Below are 20,955 nucleotides of genomic sequence, written 5' to 3'. Positions count from 1 at the left end.
AGGGCTCACATGGTCCTTCATGACAAGAGCCCTGACCTGGACTAACCAGCTTGTTCATCAATCACTGGTGCCCAGCACAGTGCTGGATGCTTGGTAAAAGCGAGAAGAGATAGAATCTCTGTTCCTCCCCACCCCTATCTGACTCCAGCCTCTTAGGCTCCTAGTACTAAATAAACAAATGAACAAACCACACAAATCCCCAGGAGGATAGTGAGCTTGCTCTAGAGAGAAGAAAACTCTAATCTAGACACATTTCACTCTGATCCACAGAGGGCTGGGAAAAAGTAGGCAAGATTGGGGACATTACCTAAACCAGAAAGTCCTGATGTGACTATGGGATGAAATGCAGACAGCAAGGCAATGGGACTTACTTATTCTGTGAAAGGTAGATGTACAGGGATCCAGGGAGGGGTGAGTTTCTAGAGGCTGTAGCAGCCTGGCCCTTCCCTCTGCCTCATACCAAGCCCCTCACCTTTTGATTCCTCCACTGCTGGGGCCCTGCCCAAATGGGACCACCCCAAATGAGACCACCCCAAATGATTTGCTGCATTCTACAAAAATGCAGGGAAGTGTTACCAACACTCCAGTTTGGATGCACTCATAAAGAATAACAGTATTGGTGGGTCTTTATTCCGTGCCAATTAATCTTCCAACAGCTTTATATACATTATCTCAACTAATCTTCACAGTGATTCTATGTAATAAGTACTGATAACATCTATCGTTTACAGATGTGGAACCTGAGGCTTAAAAAAATTTAAGTAACTAAATTTGGGTTGAATTAGTTTAACCATAACTATTCTTCACCCAGCAGCCAGAGAGATCCTTATAAAACCCAAGTTTCTTGCTGTGGCTCCCAAGGCCCCTGCCCTTGTTCTCCACTCATCTCATTCCACTCTCTCCCTTGGTCCCACCGTTCCAGCTCCACAGCATTTTCTTTCCCCAACGCCCCTCCTAGAGGGAGCTGAAGAGGCAGAGGAGCCTTGTATTGCCAGGGCCTTGAGTGTGCACCTTGCTGCACAGGCATTAGAACACCTGGAATATTCAGAGTAGGGCCTTAAAAGCGGTGTGCTGTGTTTCCCTGGCAGCTCTGGGAGGGTCGTCTGGAGGGAGGCCGGACAGGAGCGAGGAGAGAAGTTCTGAGCAGGACTCTGTGACCCTCGATTTAGCCTCAATACTCAAGGGATATGATACACTCCTGTTAGTAAAGGTGGCACCCTCCAGCGGTATGAGAGGTGAGGATAGGAAGCAGACATCAACATGGGATGGAAATTTAAAGGGAAAATAACAACAACAAAGACCCAAGACAAACTGCCTGTACAGTTGTAGCATCTTTTATTGCAAAACAAAGTTACCTCCTACTGATTATTTAGTGCCTGGGCCTGAGATACTAAGGATTCCGTGGTTAACAAAACAGTAAATGAGTCCAACCACCTCATTTTAAAACTAAGAGTGGAAACCCAGACTGAGAACTCTGTCAGAAGTCACGTAGCTAGGTACCAACTTACAGACAGCCACGCCCATTTTTGCAGGCCCCAACAGTTCTTGAGATGGCTATTAAGGTAATGTGATTATATATATATAAAGAGGGTAGAGGGTGTTTGAGCTCTTGAACTCTGCTGCCAGGGCACAAATCCAACCACCCATAATGGTATACGGAGGCAGGTCTCATTTCCTTCCCAATCCTCCTGGCATACGGTTATCTGCTGTTCTACAAGTGATGTGCCCCCGGAGACTCTCTGAACTCCAGCAGTCCCCAACTACAGCTGCTCTGGCACAGGAGTCCCAGCAGTATCGCTTTAGTGTACATCTGACATTACAGGGGCTTTCAACTGACAAAACGTTAGAGGTGGGGAAGGTGATGATCAGTGGGCAACCAACTGACTTGATAATTCTTTGCAGTTCTTCCAGCACAGCAGTGGTGTGCCATTGGGGGGCTGGTGTCAGCTGGTACCAGCTCAGAAGAACCTACTAAGTGCACCTCTTCCCAACATCACCTTTGGCAACATCCGCTTGGTAGCTTGAAATCTGCCATAGCAGAAATATTTACAACATAGAAAACGGCAAATGCTACAAACCGGTGCCTTTGTCTTGCAGAGCCAGCCATTAAAAGTTTACCGGCATCACTGGTTCCTGGTGACATTAGGGTATCTGAGGTTTTAGTGCTTAGGGAGCAAAAACAGAGGCTTGCTCTTAATTCTTCATAGAAGAAACACCATTACGTCCTGCACAAATGGACATTTACTGCTCTCTGAAAAGAACACTTTGCATGTCCTTCAGTGCTTCAAGTTTTCCATGTCTAATTTGCTTTCTAGAAAAAAAACCATCACCACTGTCACCACGGGTGCTGAATCTCATCCATCTCTGCATCCTCAAAGATTTCATTCTGTAAGTTAATCCCTCTCTTCTATGGTGTTCTTTCAACATATACCCATTCCCAACTGTCACTCAACTTTCTTTTGATTTTGTAAGAAGACCTCTCGATCCTACACTGTCCTTCCCTTCAGAGCCAAGCCTTCTCAAAGGTCCTTGTGTCCTCTAGCTCCACTTCAGCTTCCGCCCAGTCCTCACCACACCAAATGGCTCTAAGGTCACAGATGCAAGAGGGATCCAACCAACAGCCATCTCAGCCCTTACTCTAACACAGTGACACTCCTTCCTCTGCAAACACCCTTCACACCGTTTGCCTTCTACCTCTATGCCTGCTCCTTCTCCAAATATGGGGCTCTCTCCTGTCCTGAAATGCTAATATAAATGCCTAGAAGCCCCACCTGTCAGTTACAGATAATTCTGGCAAGATGTGATATTGGGGAATAAAGGATAATTTTTACTCTGTAAAACTTGTAAGTTGTTTGAATGTTCCTAAAAATGTAGTACTTATATAATTTAAAAATTAAGTGACCCCCCCCCCCAAAAATCCCATTCTGCTCTAAGAAATTCTCGTGGTCCACTATGAACATCGGCCCCAGGTCATTCGCTCTAATCTGTGTGCTGCTGTCACCCAAGTCTGTTCCAGTCCAGGCAGCTCTAGTAAGCTCTAGATCTGATTGCTCAGAAGCCTAAAAGCCATCTGCACCCAGATCGTCCACACACCTCAGACTCAGCACTTCACAGCACACCTCTCCCACCCTCCCTCCCCTCCGGGCAGGGCACCTACAGCAGGCAGGCACAAATCCAGTGCCCGAGGCCTCCTAGACTTGTCTTAAACCTTGCCCCATGTCAGTCATGCTGATTCTGTGTTCAGATTCCCCTCAAATCTAGTCATTCCTCTTGATCCCCAAGCCACTTAATTCAGACCCTCACTTTTCACCTCAATTAGGGCATAACCTAATTGGTCCCCCTGAGTGTAATCTCTCTTCTCCTCCAGTTTACATCACAAACTACAACCAGAAAAATCTTACTAAAAACACAAATTGAAACACATCAACCTAAGTCCCCTCCATAAATCCCAAATCACCATATTAAAATATGTAACTGGTCACCACAGCATTGAAGAAATAATTCCAACAAAATTAAAAGATATTCTGATCTTCCTCCACCAAGTGTTCTCATATTCCAGCCATGCTCAATGACTTGCATTCCCCAGAATGAATTCCATTTTCACTCCACTTGTCAAGTCTCCTGTGCTAAGCAGCTTTCTTGGAATGGCTCCTTCTTTCTGAAGGCTGGGCATGAATGCTGTTTTCTATGACACCTACCTAATCATGGCACTTACTGCACTAATAGTCAACTTGTTGGTTTATGATGAGCTTTTAAAGACAAAATGTCTCATTTCCATACCTGTACTGCCTGACCGGGGGCAGTGGGCGGGGGCAGGGGGGTAAGGAGACTGGGGGAGCACAACTGAATATTCACAAATCTCAGTCTTGAAAGGGACCTCAGAATTAATTCTGCTTCTTCCTCTAACCCTTCATCAAATGTCTGTTATCCTTTGTAACCACCTTGCCAACTGAATATCAAGATCCATCCTCTTGAATACCTCTTGTGATGGGGAAATCACTTATTAAACACTGAGACCAACAAGGCCTCATCCTGAACATAAACATCAGAATTCAGGAGGAGGAGTTCGCAGTGCGCAGTCTGTGCTGTCATGTGGCTGGAAGTTGCTGACTTTGATTCTCACAGGTCTCGGAAACACCAGGCAGAAAGAATGCTGCTAAAAATGAGTATGGGAAGAAGAGAGAGCCCTGCACCCAGCGAGAGGAGGCATGCGAGCCTAAGGTTAATGTCCAGGAGTTAAGTGGCACCCAGGGTGGGCACACCCAACCAAACAGGAACTAAATCCATCGAGACTTAAATTCTAACTACATGTAATTTTATCCACGTTAAACATCTAACCCTTTAAGAAAAATAAAGTTGGAACATTTTCATATAGTTCACACAGCTGGGGATTTCCTCACTCTTTTTGCCCTAGCTCATACCTTCAATGTTTAAGCTCCAGAATTGGCACGCTGTTCAAAAGGAAAATCTAATGGGACCATTTTGCCCTAATTTCAGGAGTCTAAGAGAACAGAGAAAACATGATTAAAGTCAATGATTTTATTGAGGGAGGAATAAGTTGCTCAAATGTTAAGTGGCTGCAGGCAAAGGAAAGCGGCCTGTTAAAAGTCGGGGCGTTGGGAAAGGGATCGGGGTACTAAAGGCTCTGCCCGGCGGACGGTCTGAGTCCAGGGTTTCCGTGTTTCTCCACGGCTCGATCTCTCGTGGGTCACTTGCTAGTCAAAAGATTCTGGAGACCAAATGAAACAGGATTCTTTTGGTTATCAACCAAGAGTCTTTAGGTCTTCACTCAGCCAAGGCATCCAGTGAAAATGTAATTTATGTTTCAGATTCATCTGGAGAATTAAAAAGTTTCTTTCGCATTGCATCACCGTGCTCCCTGCTCTTGATCCTCTTTTCCACGTACTGGAAAATAAAAGGAAGGGGGAGAAAAGAGCAGATTATATCACCATTTATATCAAGTAAGTTAAGTATTTTAAAATATTTGGGAAAAAAATAATGTTTTTGCTGACAAAACTCTTATTTGTCTTTTATTTCACTAAATCTGAGATTGGAAACTGACCTTAGAGGTATCTAGTATAATTTCATTCAATCTAGCATCTACATCCTAACAGATACTCAAGCCTTCACTGAATTAATTTCCTTTCAAAATACGAACTCAGTAAATAAGATGAATGAGTTTTGTTCCTGCTCTCCATAGCTCACAATCTATAGAATTATCCAGCCTCTGATTGAACACTTCTAGTTATGAAGAGCTCACTACCCATTTAATTATTGTTCCAGTAATTGTTGCAAAGTTGTTTATGTTGAATCAGTAAGGGCTTCCCAGTAAATTCTCCTACCACCCTCTATTTCTTCTTGCCTGCTATATTCTTTCAACTATCTGGTTACAGATAACCCACTCATAATCTCTTTCTCAGGCTGAACATCACTCCTTCCTCCACTATTCACAGAATAGGGCTTCTGCCTTCTAATATCTATAAAGCACCTTTTATACAGTGCTTTAGTATCAATATTCCTTACGAAAAATAACACAGCTGGAATTACACACAGTGCTCCAGAAGCAGTCTGGCAGACGTGGACTACAGTGGGCCTCCTAGTTCTTAGGACCTAGACACATTACCTTTCTATGAATACCAACATTATCAAGAGAGACTGGCTCTTAGCAACCACATTATCCTGTTGGTTCACACAGGAACTTATAGGCAGCTGAACTTCCCAGGGTTTTGTTTGTTTGTTTGTTTTATCACGAATGGTCATTGAATCAGAGTCTCCCCAAATCCTGTGTGTCTGTAATCAGTTGGATCTAAATGCAGTTTTCACCTTAGAGGTTTTCAACTTAGTATTCTGATCTGGCTAGTAGATGATAAATAACAGGAAATACAGACAGAGCCTGGCATTTAGGAAAAAGCACTTGTTTAAAGCAGAGAAACTTGAACATAAGTGTTCTTATAGGTTCATATATATAGGCTTATAATATACATACCAATACAGACATATTTTAAAGGTGAATGAAGAGTCCCTGGACAAAGAGGGAAAAAAGTAAAAGGAAATCCAGGTTGAAAAACGGAAAAGCAAATCCAAGTTGAAAAAACTGAGTGTACATGAACAGCTGAACATCAAAATCTTTTAGAAGACAGATATGGAAAGAGGCCACAGAAAACAAAAAATTCACGACAGAGCGCCAACCAGGGACTTGACCAGCTCCCCACCCCCACCTCCTGAGACAATGGTGTGGAGACTCCCAGCTTTTGAGTTACTTCATCTTCTGGTCCAGTAACCTCAAATATTAAGGAGTTGGGCCAGATAATCTTTAAGAAGTGCTTTACATCTAAAGTTTTGATTGAAGGTTTCTAACATATCTACCAGAATGATAGTTTACAAACTTTTTTCTTCCTCATCAAATGGCCACTTCAAATTATACATGAAGCATTAGGTCCCTTTAACCAAAATAACTCCTTTCATGTCACACATTAATTTTCCTCTTGAGATTGTAAAGGAAAAGGTGTGTTTCATTGCTTTAAAAAAATCAGGGATAAAAAAGCCACTACTCGCCCTGGCAGGGTAGCTCAGTTGGTTAGAAGGTCATCCTGATACACCAAGGTTGCGGGTTCAATCTCCAGTCAGGGCACATACAAGAAGAAACCAGTAATTGCATAAATAAGTGGGAAAACAAATCAATGTTTCTCTTTCTCTCTTTCTCTCTCTCCCCCCTCCTCTTGCTCTCTAAAAATAAATAAATAGAACATAGATACCTGCTCTGAGACAAATATTTTAGATCTATCTTTAATCACATGTTACCACCAGCAATTAGGCTGTGAGGAAGATCTGAACAGTAAATCTTCTGAAGATAATCCTTTGTAGCATGCCAATAAAATAAGTCATAGTGTAAATGAAAATACAGTCTATATTAAAATATATATTAAGATTATTTCCAAAGGCAGTCAAAATGGTCCCTGAATAAAAGAAGAAAAAAAAGGACGAATACAATGTTATTCACAAAACTCCACTGAAAACACAGATAGAATGGAAGGTCAATTAACCAAAAAACCAAGAGGGACAAAACAGATGGTACAAAGTAGTAGTATTAGTGATTATTTCAATAAATGAACAAAAGCAACAACACAACAGCAAAGAGAGGCTCAAGAGAACTGGACAGACCCTATTTCTAGTCATAAGCTTCAAGGAACGAAGCACTCAAGTGACACATCAAGGGAATGACAGGAAGAGAGTGCTGGAAGCGATGTGGTAAACAAAAAGGCATCAAAAGCAGAGAGGAAATAAATGAGGGCCAGTTCAGAGGATTAAAGGATGAAAGGACAGAAAAATGCCTATAAATCAGGTCATTAAGCAACATAAAAACCACACAGAGGACTTAAAAAAAATAAATCAAGGAAGCCCTGGCTGGTATAGCTCAGTGGATTAAGCGTAGGCTGGGAACCAAAGGGTCACTGGTTTGATTCCTAGTCAGGGCACATGCCTGGGTTGTGGGCCAGGTCACTGGTGAGGGTCACGTGAGAAGCAACCACACATTGATGTTTCTCTCCCTTTTTCTCCCTCCCTTTCCCTCTCTCTAAAGATAAATAAATAAACCTTTAAAAATTAATAAATAAATCAAGGAAAATATCTGAAATTTATATGAAAAACCCAGACAAAATAAGAGTATCTATAATAGTCTACCAAATATTCACTAACACCTCAGGACTACCTGGGAAGAAAATTTCATATGATCAATCACCAAGTCAATGATGGCAAAATCATTAAACTGTAATAAAAAAATCTAAACTTAGGGAAAAAGCTATGTTATACAACTGAAAGTGAGAAATAAACAGCTATACCCAATAAAACAGTATAGTCTTTATTTTTCCATAATCTTATTTACAAAGAAACAGAGCCCTAAGTTTAGTTTCCATCTAAATGAGCCTTTACATATTAAAAACACACACACACACACACACACAAAAAACCTCTTTTCAAAAATCAGTTTAAAACATTTATACATATACATGTTGGTCACACAAAGAAAATTATCACCCTTATCTCAGAACTCTGGAAAGTCCCTCAAACAGTAAAGACACTTTTTTTCCAGGAAAGAAAAAAGCAAAAGAAAAACCCAAAGTGGAAAATACAAAAATGAAGAAAGATAGATGCTGGGAAGCTTCAAATATTATATCTAATACTTTTCAATATAAGGCTAATGGAGGGGAAAAGCTCAAAGTACAGAAAATGAAAGAAAACTGGAAGGCAGATTTTTAGTATAGATTTTTAAATATTCTGGACATAAAACATCCGATGTACAAAACAAATGGAATTAGATTTCTTTTCAAAGATTTGAATGCATTCTGCTTGATTAGCAGTACCTGTAAAAAGACAATGAGTTAGGTATTTGACTATTTGCCCAAGTCCAAGTCTCAGCCTAAAATTGGGTTCAGGAGTCTTTCCAAGTAAGTCCAACTAGATCCTTATGGTTTATACATACCATGACTATAAAGAAATTCAAAATTCTAAAGCTGTAAAGAACCTAAGTCTACCCTCACCATGTTATATAAGGAAATTTAGGCCCAGAGAGTTTTAGTTACCTGCTACAGCTAACAGCTGATTGATAGGTCTTTTCTGCTGAAGAGATTCAATTTACCAAACATTTTAATTGAACAAAGACAATTACAGATCAAACTCCTATGAAGAGAATCCTCTTTTCCCATGGCATCTTTTTCTTAATCTTTAATTTTATTTTTCAATTACAGTTACATTCAGTATTATTTTGTATTAGTTTCAGGCACACTTGTATAGTGGTTAAACAATCATATGCTATACAAAGTCAATTTCCTAAACTTTAAAATTCATCCAGAGAAATTGCACTGATTATAAAAAGGAAGTTGTTTTCATTTATGTGCGTGCCAAACAGCAGCGGTACTCTAAAATTGCCGCCAGAAGAGGCTTTCATTTCTCCCCTAGGTTTTAGGGGGTACACACATATAAAGTCAATTTTTCTATGCTACACTAACATTTGGGAAAGGAATTTAACAATGGCAGTAATATACGATATTGTTCAAAAATGTTCTGTTCCATTGTTGAACTATTTCCATCCTTTTAACACTTTTCTTACCTCCTTCTTCAAGCATTTTCTCATCTCTCGATCAAGATCATTGCAATAACCAAAAAATTTCAGAATGCTGTGCTAAAAGAAGAAAAGGGTAAAATATTTCAACCCATAATATGCTACGGTACAGAGAATTAAAAAACTTCTTTAATGTGTCACCTTGTTAATAAGCAAATAGTTAAATCACAAGTATAAAATATCCAAATTAACATGCTTATCCTGGCTTCCCTAAAAAAGAGGGATAAATGCTCTATAGGTAGAAATAAAAAATAAGACTTTCCTTGATAAATGTGAAGCCTATTAACCTGCCAAAACCTCATAATGACAGAGTGTAAACACTTTTATTGCCCAATACCGTCTTCCCTGAGGGCATGTTAAAGTCACAGCGCAATCCATCCTCCGTCCCAGGGAGTGATGTCAAAGAGCAGTGTGGCCATACTCACACGAGAACGTCCTTCACCAGCAAACACCGTCCAATAGAAGAGCTACTTAACAAATGCCTGATGCCAAAGCCATTTTCTCATTTGCCCCCATTCAAAATGTTATCAAAATAAATCAGAAACACATAACATTGTTATTAGATGGCCTATATGGGCCACATAAATAAGCCACTAATTCACAATAAAGAAAAATCTATGTCTGAGGTTCAGTCTGCTTTATTTGAAAAACAAAAATAAAAATCCCCTAGTGGTTCAAGTCCTATGACTATCATCACGGCAATAAATATGCTCCAAAGCAGATTAATTAAGACGAATGAAGTCAAGAACCTGAACTTAGTAGGGCCATATTTGGTATGTTTGCACGACACAATTTTTAAGGGTGGACTGGAGAGCAGGCTGATCTGGAATGATGCCATAAATGCTGAACTTGTAATTGTAGTAATAAGCAGATCTTTTCCTTTTCTTTCTAAATAAGGCTTTCGTGGAAACCAGGCAACACATAATTAGTAAGCTATACATCATGCTATTTCTTTTTTTCCTGATTGATTACCACTTTAAATGCACTTTTCTGGTGCATATTGGATAAATGGTCAGCATTTTTCTGGCAAGCATTTAAAATAGACTAAGAGCTCCTCCTGGTTACCTAATGACCTCCTCAAAATAACTATTTCCTGTGTGCTTTTCCTAAATTACTTCCTTGAAAACAAATGCAGAGACAATGCAGTTTCACACACCTTCTGGTCAAACAGAAATAAAGAAAGGATTAGACTTAGAATGCAAGGCAATATTTTATAGTTTTAACTACATTTATTTCTATCATCCCATAAACATACAGCTTATATTAAAAATTCAAGAAAAAAACTGATTAATATTTTTACTTTTATCTCAATATTAAGCCCAAATAAGTATACTCTTGTGACATTATGTGTAAAACCCAACATGCCCAGTGAAAGTGGTCAAGGACATGCCCATGTACTGCAATTCTCTCGTACACAGCATAAGCTTCTCGTGCCTGATGTCTATTTCTAGAGAACCAAACTGGCCTAGTCACTGATTTAATGAGTGAATCAATGAATTAATGTCTGGAAGACAATGTCCCAGGCACTAGGATACAGCAGTGAGCAAGGAGGACCTGGGTATGTCCTCACTCAGCACACTGTCAAAGGGAAGAGACGAATAATGACTGGAGTGCTCTAAAGCAATGTTTCGTGTAGTTTAGGGGCATCCAAGAGTTCTCAAGACCCTTCCAGGAGATGCGCAAGGTAAAAACTGTTTTCCTAGTAACTAAAGATCTTACTTGTTTTGTTCACTTTCATTCTCTAACAAGGGTACAGTGGAATTTTCCAGAGGCCACGTGAGTGTAATGTAATTGCAGATTAAATGGAGAGTCAGCTATGAGAAACCAGCTGTATTCTATTAAGTCAGACATTAAAGAGAATTGCAAAAATGTACAAGCAATGTCACTTTTTTTTGTTTTGGAACCTAAGAGCTTTTTATAAAAAAAAATAACAACATTTGAGTTTATTATTTTAAATAAATTATTTTTTAATTTCTCAGTTTCAATTTCTAAATTCAGTAAATACTGATATATACAACTCACATAAACAAAGTTCTCTGTGGTCCTCAATAATTTTTAAGAGTGTAAAGGAATCCTGAGACCAAAAGGTGTGAGAACAACTGTCACAAAGTAGGAAGTATGTTATGTATGGTATTTTGGAGTAGAGTGACTATCACAAGAGAAGCAAGACCACGAAAGAAGAAAGAGGAAATGACAAATTAAGCTGAATAAAACCTAGGAGATCATAAATGGTCTAGCAAATGGGAAGTGAGGACAGTGAAAAAGGCTCTAAGTTAAGCAAAGGAAAAAGCAAGTACAAAGGCTCATAAGAGAAACATGCTCCAGTGCAACCGCAGAAAAGCACACAGGAATGAGGGGACAACCAGATGTACAGGACAGCGGTGAGGCCCAAGAGGTAAGGAGGTACCAGTTTCAAAAAGGTCTTGCAACACCAAGTAGAAATGAAGATCTTATAGACAAAGGAAGCCATTAAAGGGGAACAATGATTAAACTTACGTTTCAGAGGTCACTCTAGATCAGGGGTGTCAAACTCATTTTCACCAGGGGCCATATCAGCCTCGAGGTTGCCTTTAAAGAGCTGAGATAATTTTAGGACTGTATAAGTGTAACTACTCCTTAACTGTTAAGGAGTTGAAATTACAACTCTGCCCTTTGAAGGCAACCCAAGAGGTTGATGTGGCCCCCGGTGAAAATGAGTTTCACACCCCTGCTCTAGATGCACTATGGAAACTGAATTATGACAGAAGAGGACAAAACAGTCAGGGGACCTAACTTGGAAATTAAGTAGTGTTAAAAGATATACAGATACACAGATATATCTACATATTAGTGGAACAGACCAGAAAGCCCAGAAATAGACCCACCAACCTACAGTAATTGATTTTTGGCAAAGGCACCAAGGTAGTTTAGTGGAGAAAGAATAGTCTCTTCAATAAATGATGCTGGAATAATTAGGTATCCATAGGTAAAGAAAGAAACCTTGACTCATACCTCACACCATACACAAAAATCAAAACTTGAAGTGAATCACAGACCTAAATGTAAAAGCTAAAACTATAAAATTTGCAAAAGAAAAAATAGAAAATCTTTGTGATCGGCAAATATATAAGATCCTTAAAACATAAAAAATACAAACAAAAGAAAAGAACTGGTAAATCAGACTTCATCAAATTTGTAATTGCTCTTCAAAACACATCCTTAAGAAAATGAAAAAAGGATGTCACAGAAAAGGCTGAGAGAAAATATTCACATTATACTTATCAGACAAAGGACCTGTATGCCCAATGACAAAACTAATTCTGACAACTCAATAGTAAGACAGACAACTCAATTTTTAAATATTGGCAAAAGACTTTATATGAATGGCCAATAAGCACATAAAAAGATACTTAAAATCACCGACCATCAAGGAAATACAATTTAAAAACAAACAAGATACTACCATATACCCAATGAATGACTAAAGTTAAAGACTTACAATAGCAATTCTTGATTTAAATGGATGGTGAAAATTGTTTGCCTGGAGTATATTATTCATCTACAACATTTTCTGAACCATAAAAAATTGACTTCACAGGTTAGGGGTTTTACTTACGTTACCTTCAGTCTTAAAATTTTGCTCATTTAAATCATACTGAAAAGGTACAGGGAATAAGAAGCATAATTGTTAGGTACAAAATAGGCAGGAGGATGCCGAGAATAGTATAGGAAATGGAGAAGCCAAGAACTCATATGCATGACCCATGGACATGAACTAAGGGAACGGGAAGAATGCTGGAGGGAATGTGGGTACCAGGTAGAGGGGCATAAAAGGGAGAAAAAAACCGGGACAACTCTAATAATATAATCAATAAAATTTACTTTAAAAATAAATAAATCATACTTATTACTATTAAAGTTTGACATATCTACTGTTCATGAACCTCAAGAAGAAACTAATGCATCAGGCAAAGTTAAAGAGTAGCACAAATGCTCTATATCACTGTCTCATGCATCAGGTATATGAAAAAAGCTAAATATTTGACATCTGTAAAAATATCAGCTCAATTTAATGCATTCCAAAAATGGGCTTCTTTGTTATTTTGGTTTTAACCATGGAATTTTACTTCCATTTCACTAACAAGTAAACCTGTCAAATTAGGTCTATCATAACTTAAATTTATCAACATCTAATTATAAACATGTTTCAATTTCCTTTAAACACAGAATGGGAGACATCAAGGAACAGAAAATCTTAGACTAATTCAATTATGATCAGAAGAGTCAGAGCTGAACATAATTGTTTTAGTGCTCCGTAATCAGGAAAAGTATTTTAAGAACATGCATTCTAAATATTAAATCATTTCAAAAGATCCCTAGCAGACTTTCATCCTTGAATTTTTAATCATAAAAGTGGTTTCTCAAAAATCACAAGCTTCAGCTGCTAATCTTTACTAAGCTAAGACATTATCATTCCCTTCCATTAATGGAGGTAACATTTAAATTACATCAGTGTGTTATACATTAAGTTTCACTTTTACTTTATGGTAATTTTTCTGAACTCTTACATTTTTGTGACAATCCTTAAGTAAATTAATCAAGACGTTGCATTCTTCAGTGTGCAAGTGTGGAGATAAGTCAGGATGCATCTTTAGGAGGTGATGGAGCACAGCAGAGCAACCTGTGGATACAAGAGTGTCTTGAATATGCGTGACTGTATTTGTTAGTGCAACCTAAACTATTTTCATATTTTCAGTAAGAACCCCCGGTGACCTTTATCAGAACAGAATGTTGACCTTAGGCAAATTATTCAACTAGAGCCTCAGGTTCCTTATCCAAGGATTGAGCAGATTCAGAAATTTATCAGGAGTGTTGAGAGAACACACAGGTTCAGAAAAAAGCAGGACTCCTCCACAGACCTGATCCTGGAAATAAGTGCTCAAGCAGAGACAGTTTACCTATATTAGTAAGCCCCACATTCCTGAAACTGATTACAACTCATTTTTGTTCAGATGAAATTCTACCGATTAAGAGAACTGGTTTATTGCTCCTTTAAAAATGTGTATTCCTCTGAGAAAGTTAAAGAGAAAATTGGTCATCTCACACTAGTGTGAATTAATATAGACTGCTTTCTTCCTAACTTCTGCCTAGGAAAATCTAACTAAACAATGAAAACAAACAAGATGCAGATGGAAAATAAATTTTTCATATTTGGCAGATATATCCATAAAAATGTGATTATTACAATGACAACAAGAAGCTGAAATCCCTGAAATTGGTTTAATTAGTTCACTCATATAGGAAATTACCAGCTAAGGTCAAAGGAAAAGCATTATTTTGAAGTGTGTGCTATAGTTACATAGCACTATATACCTACTGTGTTTTATAACCTATTCTTTTTAACTCAGAAAAAGTACCAAAAGAAAAAAAAAACCACACCCAATTAATCGCTGTAATCTTTTAAAAGTTCTAAGAAAGAATATTGGAAAAAATTACAACCTTAGTTTGGGTAGAACGTTCTTAGACACATAAAAAACACAATCCATAAAAGAAAAAAAATGGTAAAAGCTCATCAAAATTACAAATTTTACTGATTTAAAAAAACACCAATAAGAAAATGGGAAAGCCAGGCCATACTTCGGTGACGTGTGAATGTAGGTTCATCGACTGTGATAAATGTACCGTTCTGGTGGGGGACGCTGATAATGAGGGAAGTTGTGAGTGTGTGGGGGCAGAGAGTGCGGGAGATCACTCCACTTTTTGCTCAATTTGGCTGCAAACCTAAAATTGCTCTAAAAAAATTAAATCTACTACAAGCCATAGACTACAAGAAAATATTTGCAAATCATAGATGATAAAGGACTTGTATCTGTAATAATAAAGAATGCTTACAAACAATCCAATGTTTAAAATGGACCCCTTAAAAATGGACAAAAGATTTGAATGGATATTTCACTGAAGATGATACAGGTTAATTAAGCACCTGAAAAGATGCTGAACACCACGAGTCCTCAAGGAAATGCAAATTAAAGCCACAATGAGGTGCTACTCCACATCCGCCAGAATGTCTACTATCAAAAAGCCAGACAATGCCAGGCACTGTTTAGACTGTGGAGGAAATGAACTTCATGCATCGCTATAGGGAATGTAAAACAGCACAGACACTTGGGAAGACAACTGGCAGTTTCTTAAGAAGTTGAACACAAACTTACCATATGACCTGGAATTGCACTCCTAAGAATCTTCTCAAGAGAAATGAAAAAATACAGCATGAGGCAGAAGCAAAATTACAGTTGTGAGCACATGAAACACGGTTTACTCTTGTATTATTTATAAGTATTGTATTATTTTCCATATGAACTGTAAACCTACTTTTGCTTCACCCTGTAGTGTATCCACACAAAGATATGTATGTCAATGTTCATAGCATTATTCACAATAGCCAAGACTGGAAACAATCCAAATGTCCAATAACCATGTAATTGGATAAAAATGTAGTGTATTTACACAATGGATTACTATTTTTCAATTAAATGAAATTAACTGATAAATGTGCCAACATGAACCTCGAAAGCACTAAGCTAAATGAAAGAAGCCAGATTCAAAACACTACATTGCATGATTCCATTTATATGCACTGTCTAAAAAAGGCAAATTTGTAGACAAAAAGCTGATCATTGGCTGCCTAGACCTGACAGTAAAAGTGGAGAATTAACTTGCAAATGGACACCAAGAAATTTTGGGGGGTAATGAAAATGTTTTAAAATAAGACTGGAGTAATGCTTGTGCAATTGTATAAGTTTACTAAAATCACTGAATTCACTTACACTGGGTGTATTGTATAAAATGTAAATTATACCTTAACAAAGCTGTTAAAAACAAGTTGAGGGAAATTCAAACTGCCCATCCACCTTTCAATCCCAACAAATAAAATCCTTAAAAACGTCTAAACCACTAATTCCAAAGAATCATAATGTACCTACTATTTCAGATTTCAACTTACAAAAAATACCAGTACATCACTATTTCATTGAATAACTAACACCCCCACACCCCCACACACAAAATATACCACAGCCAAAGACTGAAAATTTTTCCTGGCTGGTGTGGCTCAGTGGATTGAGCTCCAGCCTGCAAACCAAAGGGTTACCGGTTCAATTCCCAGTCTAGGGCACATCCCTGGGTTGAGGGCCAGGTCCCCACTGTGGAGATGTGCAAGAGGCAACCACACATAGACATTTCTCTCCCTCTCTTCCTCCTTCCCTTCCCCTCTCTCTAAAAATAAATAAAGTCTTCAAAAAAGAAAGAAAATCAGGGCGTTTTGCCCAGCTGAGAGTATTTGGAATGGAAATTGAAAATGCAGCCTAGTTCAAGTCTTTTTTGCCTGCCACTGACTACAAAGTTTTTTAATGATACAAATTTTTGCCTCAGGAAAATGAGGTCTCATATAGTACAACAATTTACATCATCTAATACTATACCAATATACAGTATCAGTTATCTGGTTTCTGCCTCACTTAATCTTCTGAAGGAAAATGTACACTGGTTGAGTCACCCAGCAAATGACTTTAAAATTTTATTTTGTAACATATTTGACAAAACATTTTTTGCATATTTCTGTCAACCAGCCCTCAAACTTATGCTTTTACAGTTCAGAAACAAGCTTATGATGTACTGAAATGACTTAATTGGCAAAGTAAACATCTGAGAAGATAAAAATATACATACATGTTGTATATAAGCATAAATGTGTATTATGATATACATGACTATAAAACAATGGCAATGTCCTTAGAACACACATAAATGAGTGCTGATATCTTTCACTAGTCATCTTTAAAAGCCTATTCTAATAACACTATTAATTCAAAGTAATTATTATGAACTGAAGAAAAGCTAAGTATATATTCCAATTCTTTATTTTTTAATTTCTTCAAAGCCATAAGGATATATCTACATTATTAATGTACAAAATAATTTGTTAAATACTATGTGCTAGGCACAAGTCTAATAACTGTCCCAATAACTATAGGAAGTAGGTATCTTTTACATTTCAGTTGAATCCTAAGAAACTGCCTTTTTGTACATCAAAATATGCATTACCCACATTTTCATGGCAAAACTAAGCCCAGCCACACAGTAAGTGGCAGAGTTACAATATAAGGTAATCTTTTACCACTACAGATTTTTTTCCCATGTTCATAATAGGAAAAACATACCTTCCCAGTGATTTGTGAATGAAATAAAGTCAGATAGCAAAAAACTACTATTTATCAAAGAGCCTCTGGCTGGCTACAAGTTCAGCAGGCACTAATTCTAGACCTAGTTTCCAAAGAAGCCAATGTAATAATGATATCATCCTATATTATTAGAAATAGAGTGTCTGTTTACACTAAGAAAAAAAACAGGACTCTACTCATCCTGATCAGCCATGTCCAGAATATTCACCATTTGAATATTCCTGGGAAGAGTGCTCAGGAAGTGGTGGCTCTGTCACTAGATTTAAACAAGGAACCATTAATAAAACTGGTAATATCTGCCAGTTTAGGCAAGCCCTCAACAGAGGAGAGAGATAAAAGGAACAACTTGGTTAAGTTGGACAAACCATGGATTTGTAGGGAGAAGACGCTTTGAAGGCAAAAATTGTGGATTCAGCTATTCACAAGCTGTACCACTTTGTTTACTTGATCTGAGACCTGAGTCTCTTCTTTCTAAAAATGGAATTAGCTCTTAACCTATTATCTCCGTGATATCATGAGGTTTAAAATAACATGGGAGAGTCTCTGAAACAGTCAACAGTGTGTGTGACACGTAAAGTATTATTTGTCTATCTGAAATGCCCTGTCACATAACAGAAAGAGTTCAACTGAATTTACTCTGAGGTGTTTCTGGGAACAGGACTGGAAACCAAAGGGTGGAAGTCACAGAGGCAGCTGTCATCTTTTTTTTTAAATTTTTTTGAAGATTTTATTTATTTATTTTTAGAGAGGGAAGGGAGGGAGAGAGAAAGAGAGAGAGAGAGAGAGAGAGAGAAACATCAATGTGCGGTTGCTGGGGGCCATGGCCTGCAACCCAGGCATGTGCCCTGACTGGGAATCGAACCTGCCACACTTTGGTTCGCAGCCTACGCTCAATCCACTGAGCTACGCCAGCCAGGGAGGCAGCTGTCATCTTCATGGACCAGTCCAACAAGGAAACAGGCTGCTACGTGAAGCTCTCGCTTATCTGTCCAAATGTGCCCCACAGAGACTGGCTACGTCAATTAAGGATGCCACAGAGTATTACTGTACCACTGCATTCTTAAGTTTCTTCTCAAATCTAAGCTCACAATTAAATGACTTTAAGCTATTTCCAAAATCAAAAGTCACATTCATATGATAAACACCTGCTACTAATAGGAATACAGAACACAATTTCCAAAGGACAGTGCCAAGGTATTGTGAACAGAGGCTGCGCGGCTGAAACCAAGGTGAAGGGAATATTCATCTGTGATAAGCTGTCATGCATGTGTGTTTGCAGTGAGAAAGAGAGGGATGAAGTCCACTATTATTCAGTTAAAAAACAAAAGCTCAGTCCCACCGGCATTTAGAAAACATCAGAAGGGTTAACTTGTCACAATTATAACACTTCCCTCGATATGCCAACTCCACCTACTTCCTCAAGTATGCACAAATTGATACCGAAACAGTCAGCTGAAACTCTTAAAAATGTTCAGAGTGACAATATGATGTTTTGATAAGTGGCCAATAGGCCCCTAAAGAACTATTTTAACTTTTACCGGGAATAAGCTGAGAGGGTAGAAGCAGTAGGGTACTCTCACTGACAATATAAAAATTAGTCTTATTTTATTCACTTTTACTTTATCTTACCAAGACTCCGAGGTAAAATATTCCTAATGAGTATTAGATGGTAGAAGATTTCAACCACCAGGTGGCACCATCTCAGAAAATAAATAAACCAAAAGCAAGCAACAAGCAACTTTAGTAAAGGGTGTAAGCACTTCAGCAGACCTATAATTACATGGGGGAAACCCCATATTTTAATGCCACTCTTGTTTTCTTTAGAAAGAGTCTGCTATTGTGTGGCTGCACCAGAAATAAATTTATGCTACAGTTGCAAATCCCAATGTCATTATAAAAAAAGCAGAAGACAAGGCCGGAAAAGTCTGAAAAATCTGAAAAATCTGTTCTCCAGAAAAACCTGTAAATTAATAGTTAAAGCTTTCTAAAATAATCTTTTAAAGCCTACATTTCAGAAAGCACTGGAACTAGTAAATTAGTATTTCTCCAACTACCTTAAACTATGTGCCATATTCAGCAGAGATAGCAAACATAGCAGATAACAAGGGACGACCAAACCCTACCCACTTCTACTTACTAATCACAGCTGCAAGGTGACCAAGTCTAAACAAGTGCTGTTAAGTAACAGATGGGCCCAAAGCACAGTCCATGCCCACCGCTACTGAGAGCAACCCTTGGGCTTCACGGGGGAGGGCTGTATAGGACTCGTAACTTCCATCACACAGTTTCTTAAGGAATGGGCCAAACTGAAGCTTTCCCTGAACATTTAATCAGCATTTGCTAGGTGCTTCAAAATCACATGAATTTCAGGGGGGTAATTAGTCCATACACCTCAAGGAACGCACAGGCTAATGAGAGAATATTCTTGTAAATACATATAGTAAATGCTCACGGAATGTTGAGTTTAGGATTATCATAGAAATAAAAACTGGTTCAGACCTCAACATAAGGCTTTTTTTAAAAGGGTGAGATGAGGCTCATTTTAAATCAGCTAAACAAGTGCAAAAACTTGTATATATAGAAAGGCGATACAAAGGGTGTCACAACAAAAGCCTTTGCCAACGCAAACTTCTTTTATGCATTTAAAATTTTAAATGAAGGTTTCCAGAACTCGGATTTACTTAAAGCACCTATTGGGAAACGATAGGCATGGTAATCTTTAAACCGAATAAAAGAGATATGAACGTCTAACACTCCCCGAAAAGTGTACTAACAGGGATTTTATGAGATTCTCCCTTCGCAGGACGGATTGGTGGCAACTTTCACTGCAGCTGAGATGCGCCCCAACGGGCTCCTCTCTTCTGCCTGCAAATTCTAAACTGCATAATCAGTAACAATAACCACACAATGTTCACCGTGTCAAACACTGCCCCAAGGCCTTCGCTTCTCACAATCGATGCCATGGGTTTATACCATTTTACAGGAGGGGCAGCTCAGGGCGGCAGGCTCAGGGAGCGGAGAAGCCCGACAAAAGTCACAAGGCTCGAGAGTGGCGGGACAGCCTGCAGAAGAGTGAAACATCTAGGACAAGACCTGCCCTCAACTACTAGCAGGTCCTCAGCAAAAGCCTGAGGGTGGAGAGCTCAGGCAGCACCTATAGCCTCCGTGACAAAATCCCCAGCGAGGAGGCAACTGCAGCCCCGAGAACCCCGCCTTCCCGATACCAACCTCCAAGGACGACAGAAAGTCCCGACAGGACGCTGCCCTAGGGGGCGCACGAGAGCAGGGGACGAGGGAAGAGACAGGTGGGTGTCCCGCGGGCTCCCCGGACGCCGCAGTCAGAAGCAGAGCGCTCCTCTGAACCCCAGACTCCCCAGACTCACCCGACTCGCGGCCACACCAGGATGGCTGAGGCGGTATTCACCAGAGAAGGCTCCTCACCCAAAAACAAAGTTATCTGGGCGCCAGGGTCAAGGGAGCTCGAAGTAGGGAAAGCTCCTACACACTCCACAGCTGACCCGCTAGGCCGGCCCACGCCGCTAGCGGCCTCGGAGGCGCAGGCGCCACCGGCCTGAACGGACCCATTTTACGCGGGGTGGGGGGGGGGAACGAGCCTAC

General features: G+C 39.1%; 1 protein-coding gene across 1 annotated transcript; it reads right to left on the bottom strand.

Annotated features, from left to right (window-relative positions):
- Nucleotides 1-4,524: 4,524 nt before the first annotated feature.
- Nucleotides 4,525-20,887, bottom strand: CMC2 (C-X9-C motif containing 2). Its single transcript, XM_045818974.1, has 4 exons — nucleotides 20,721-20,887; nucleotides 13,666-13,778; nucleotides 9,107-9,178; nucleotides 4,525-4,905 (listed from the first exon to the last, which is right to left on the bottom strand). Exons 2-4 carry the CDS (start codon nucleotides 13,744-13,746, stop codon nucleotides 4,819-4,821), a joined length of 240 nt encoding a protein of 79 aa, XP_045674930.1. The 5' UTR covers nucleotides 13,747-13,778; nucleotides 20,721-20,887; the 3' UTR covers nucleotides 4,525-4,818.
- Between the last annotated feature and the right edge of the window lie 68 nt (nucleotides 20,888-20,955).

The sequence above is a fragment of the Phyllostomus hastatus genome, unplaced genomic scaffold, assembly GCF_019186645.2.
Source record: "Phyllostomus hastatus isolate PE091 unplaced genomic scaffold, TTU_PhHast_1.1 phas_scaffold_345, whole genome shotgun sequence".
Classification (NCBI taxonomy): Eukaryota; Metazoa; Chordata; class Mammalia; order Chiroptera; family Phyllostomidae; genus Phyllostomus; species Phyllostomus hastatus.
This window is presented reverse-complemented; position numbering and strand designations above follow the sequence as displayed.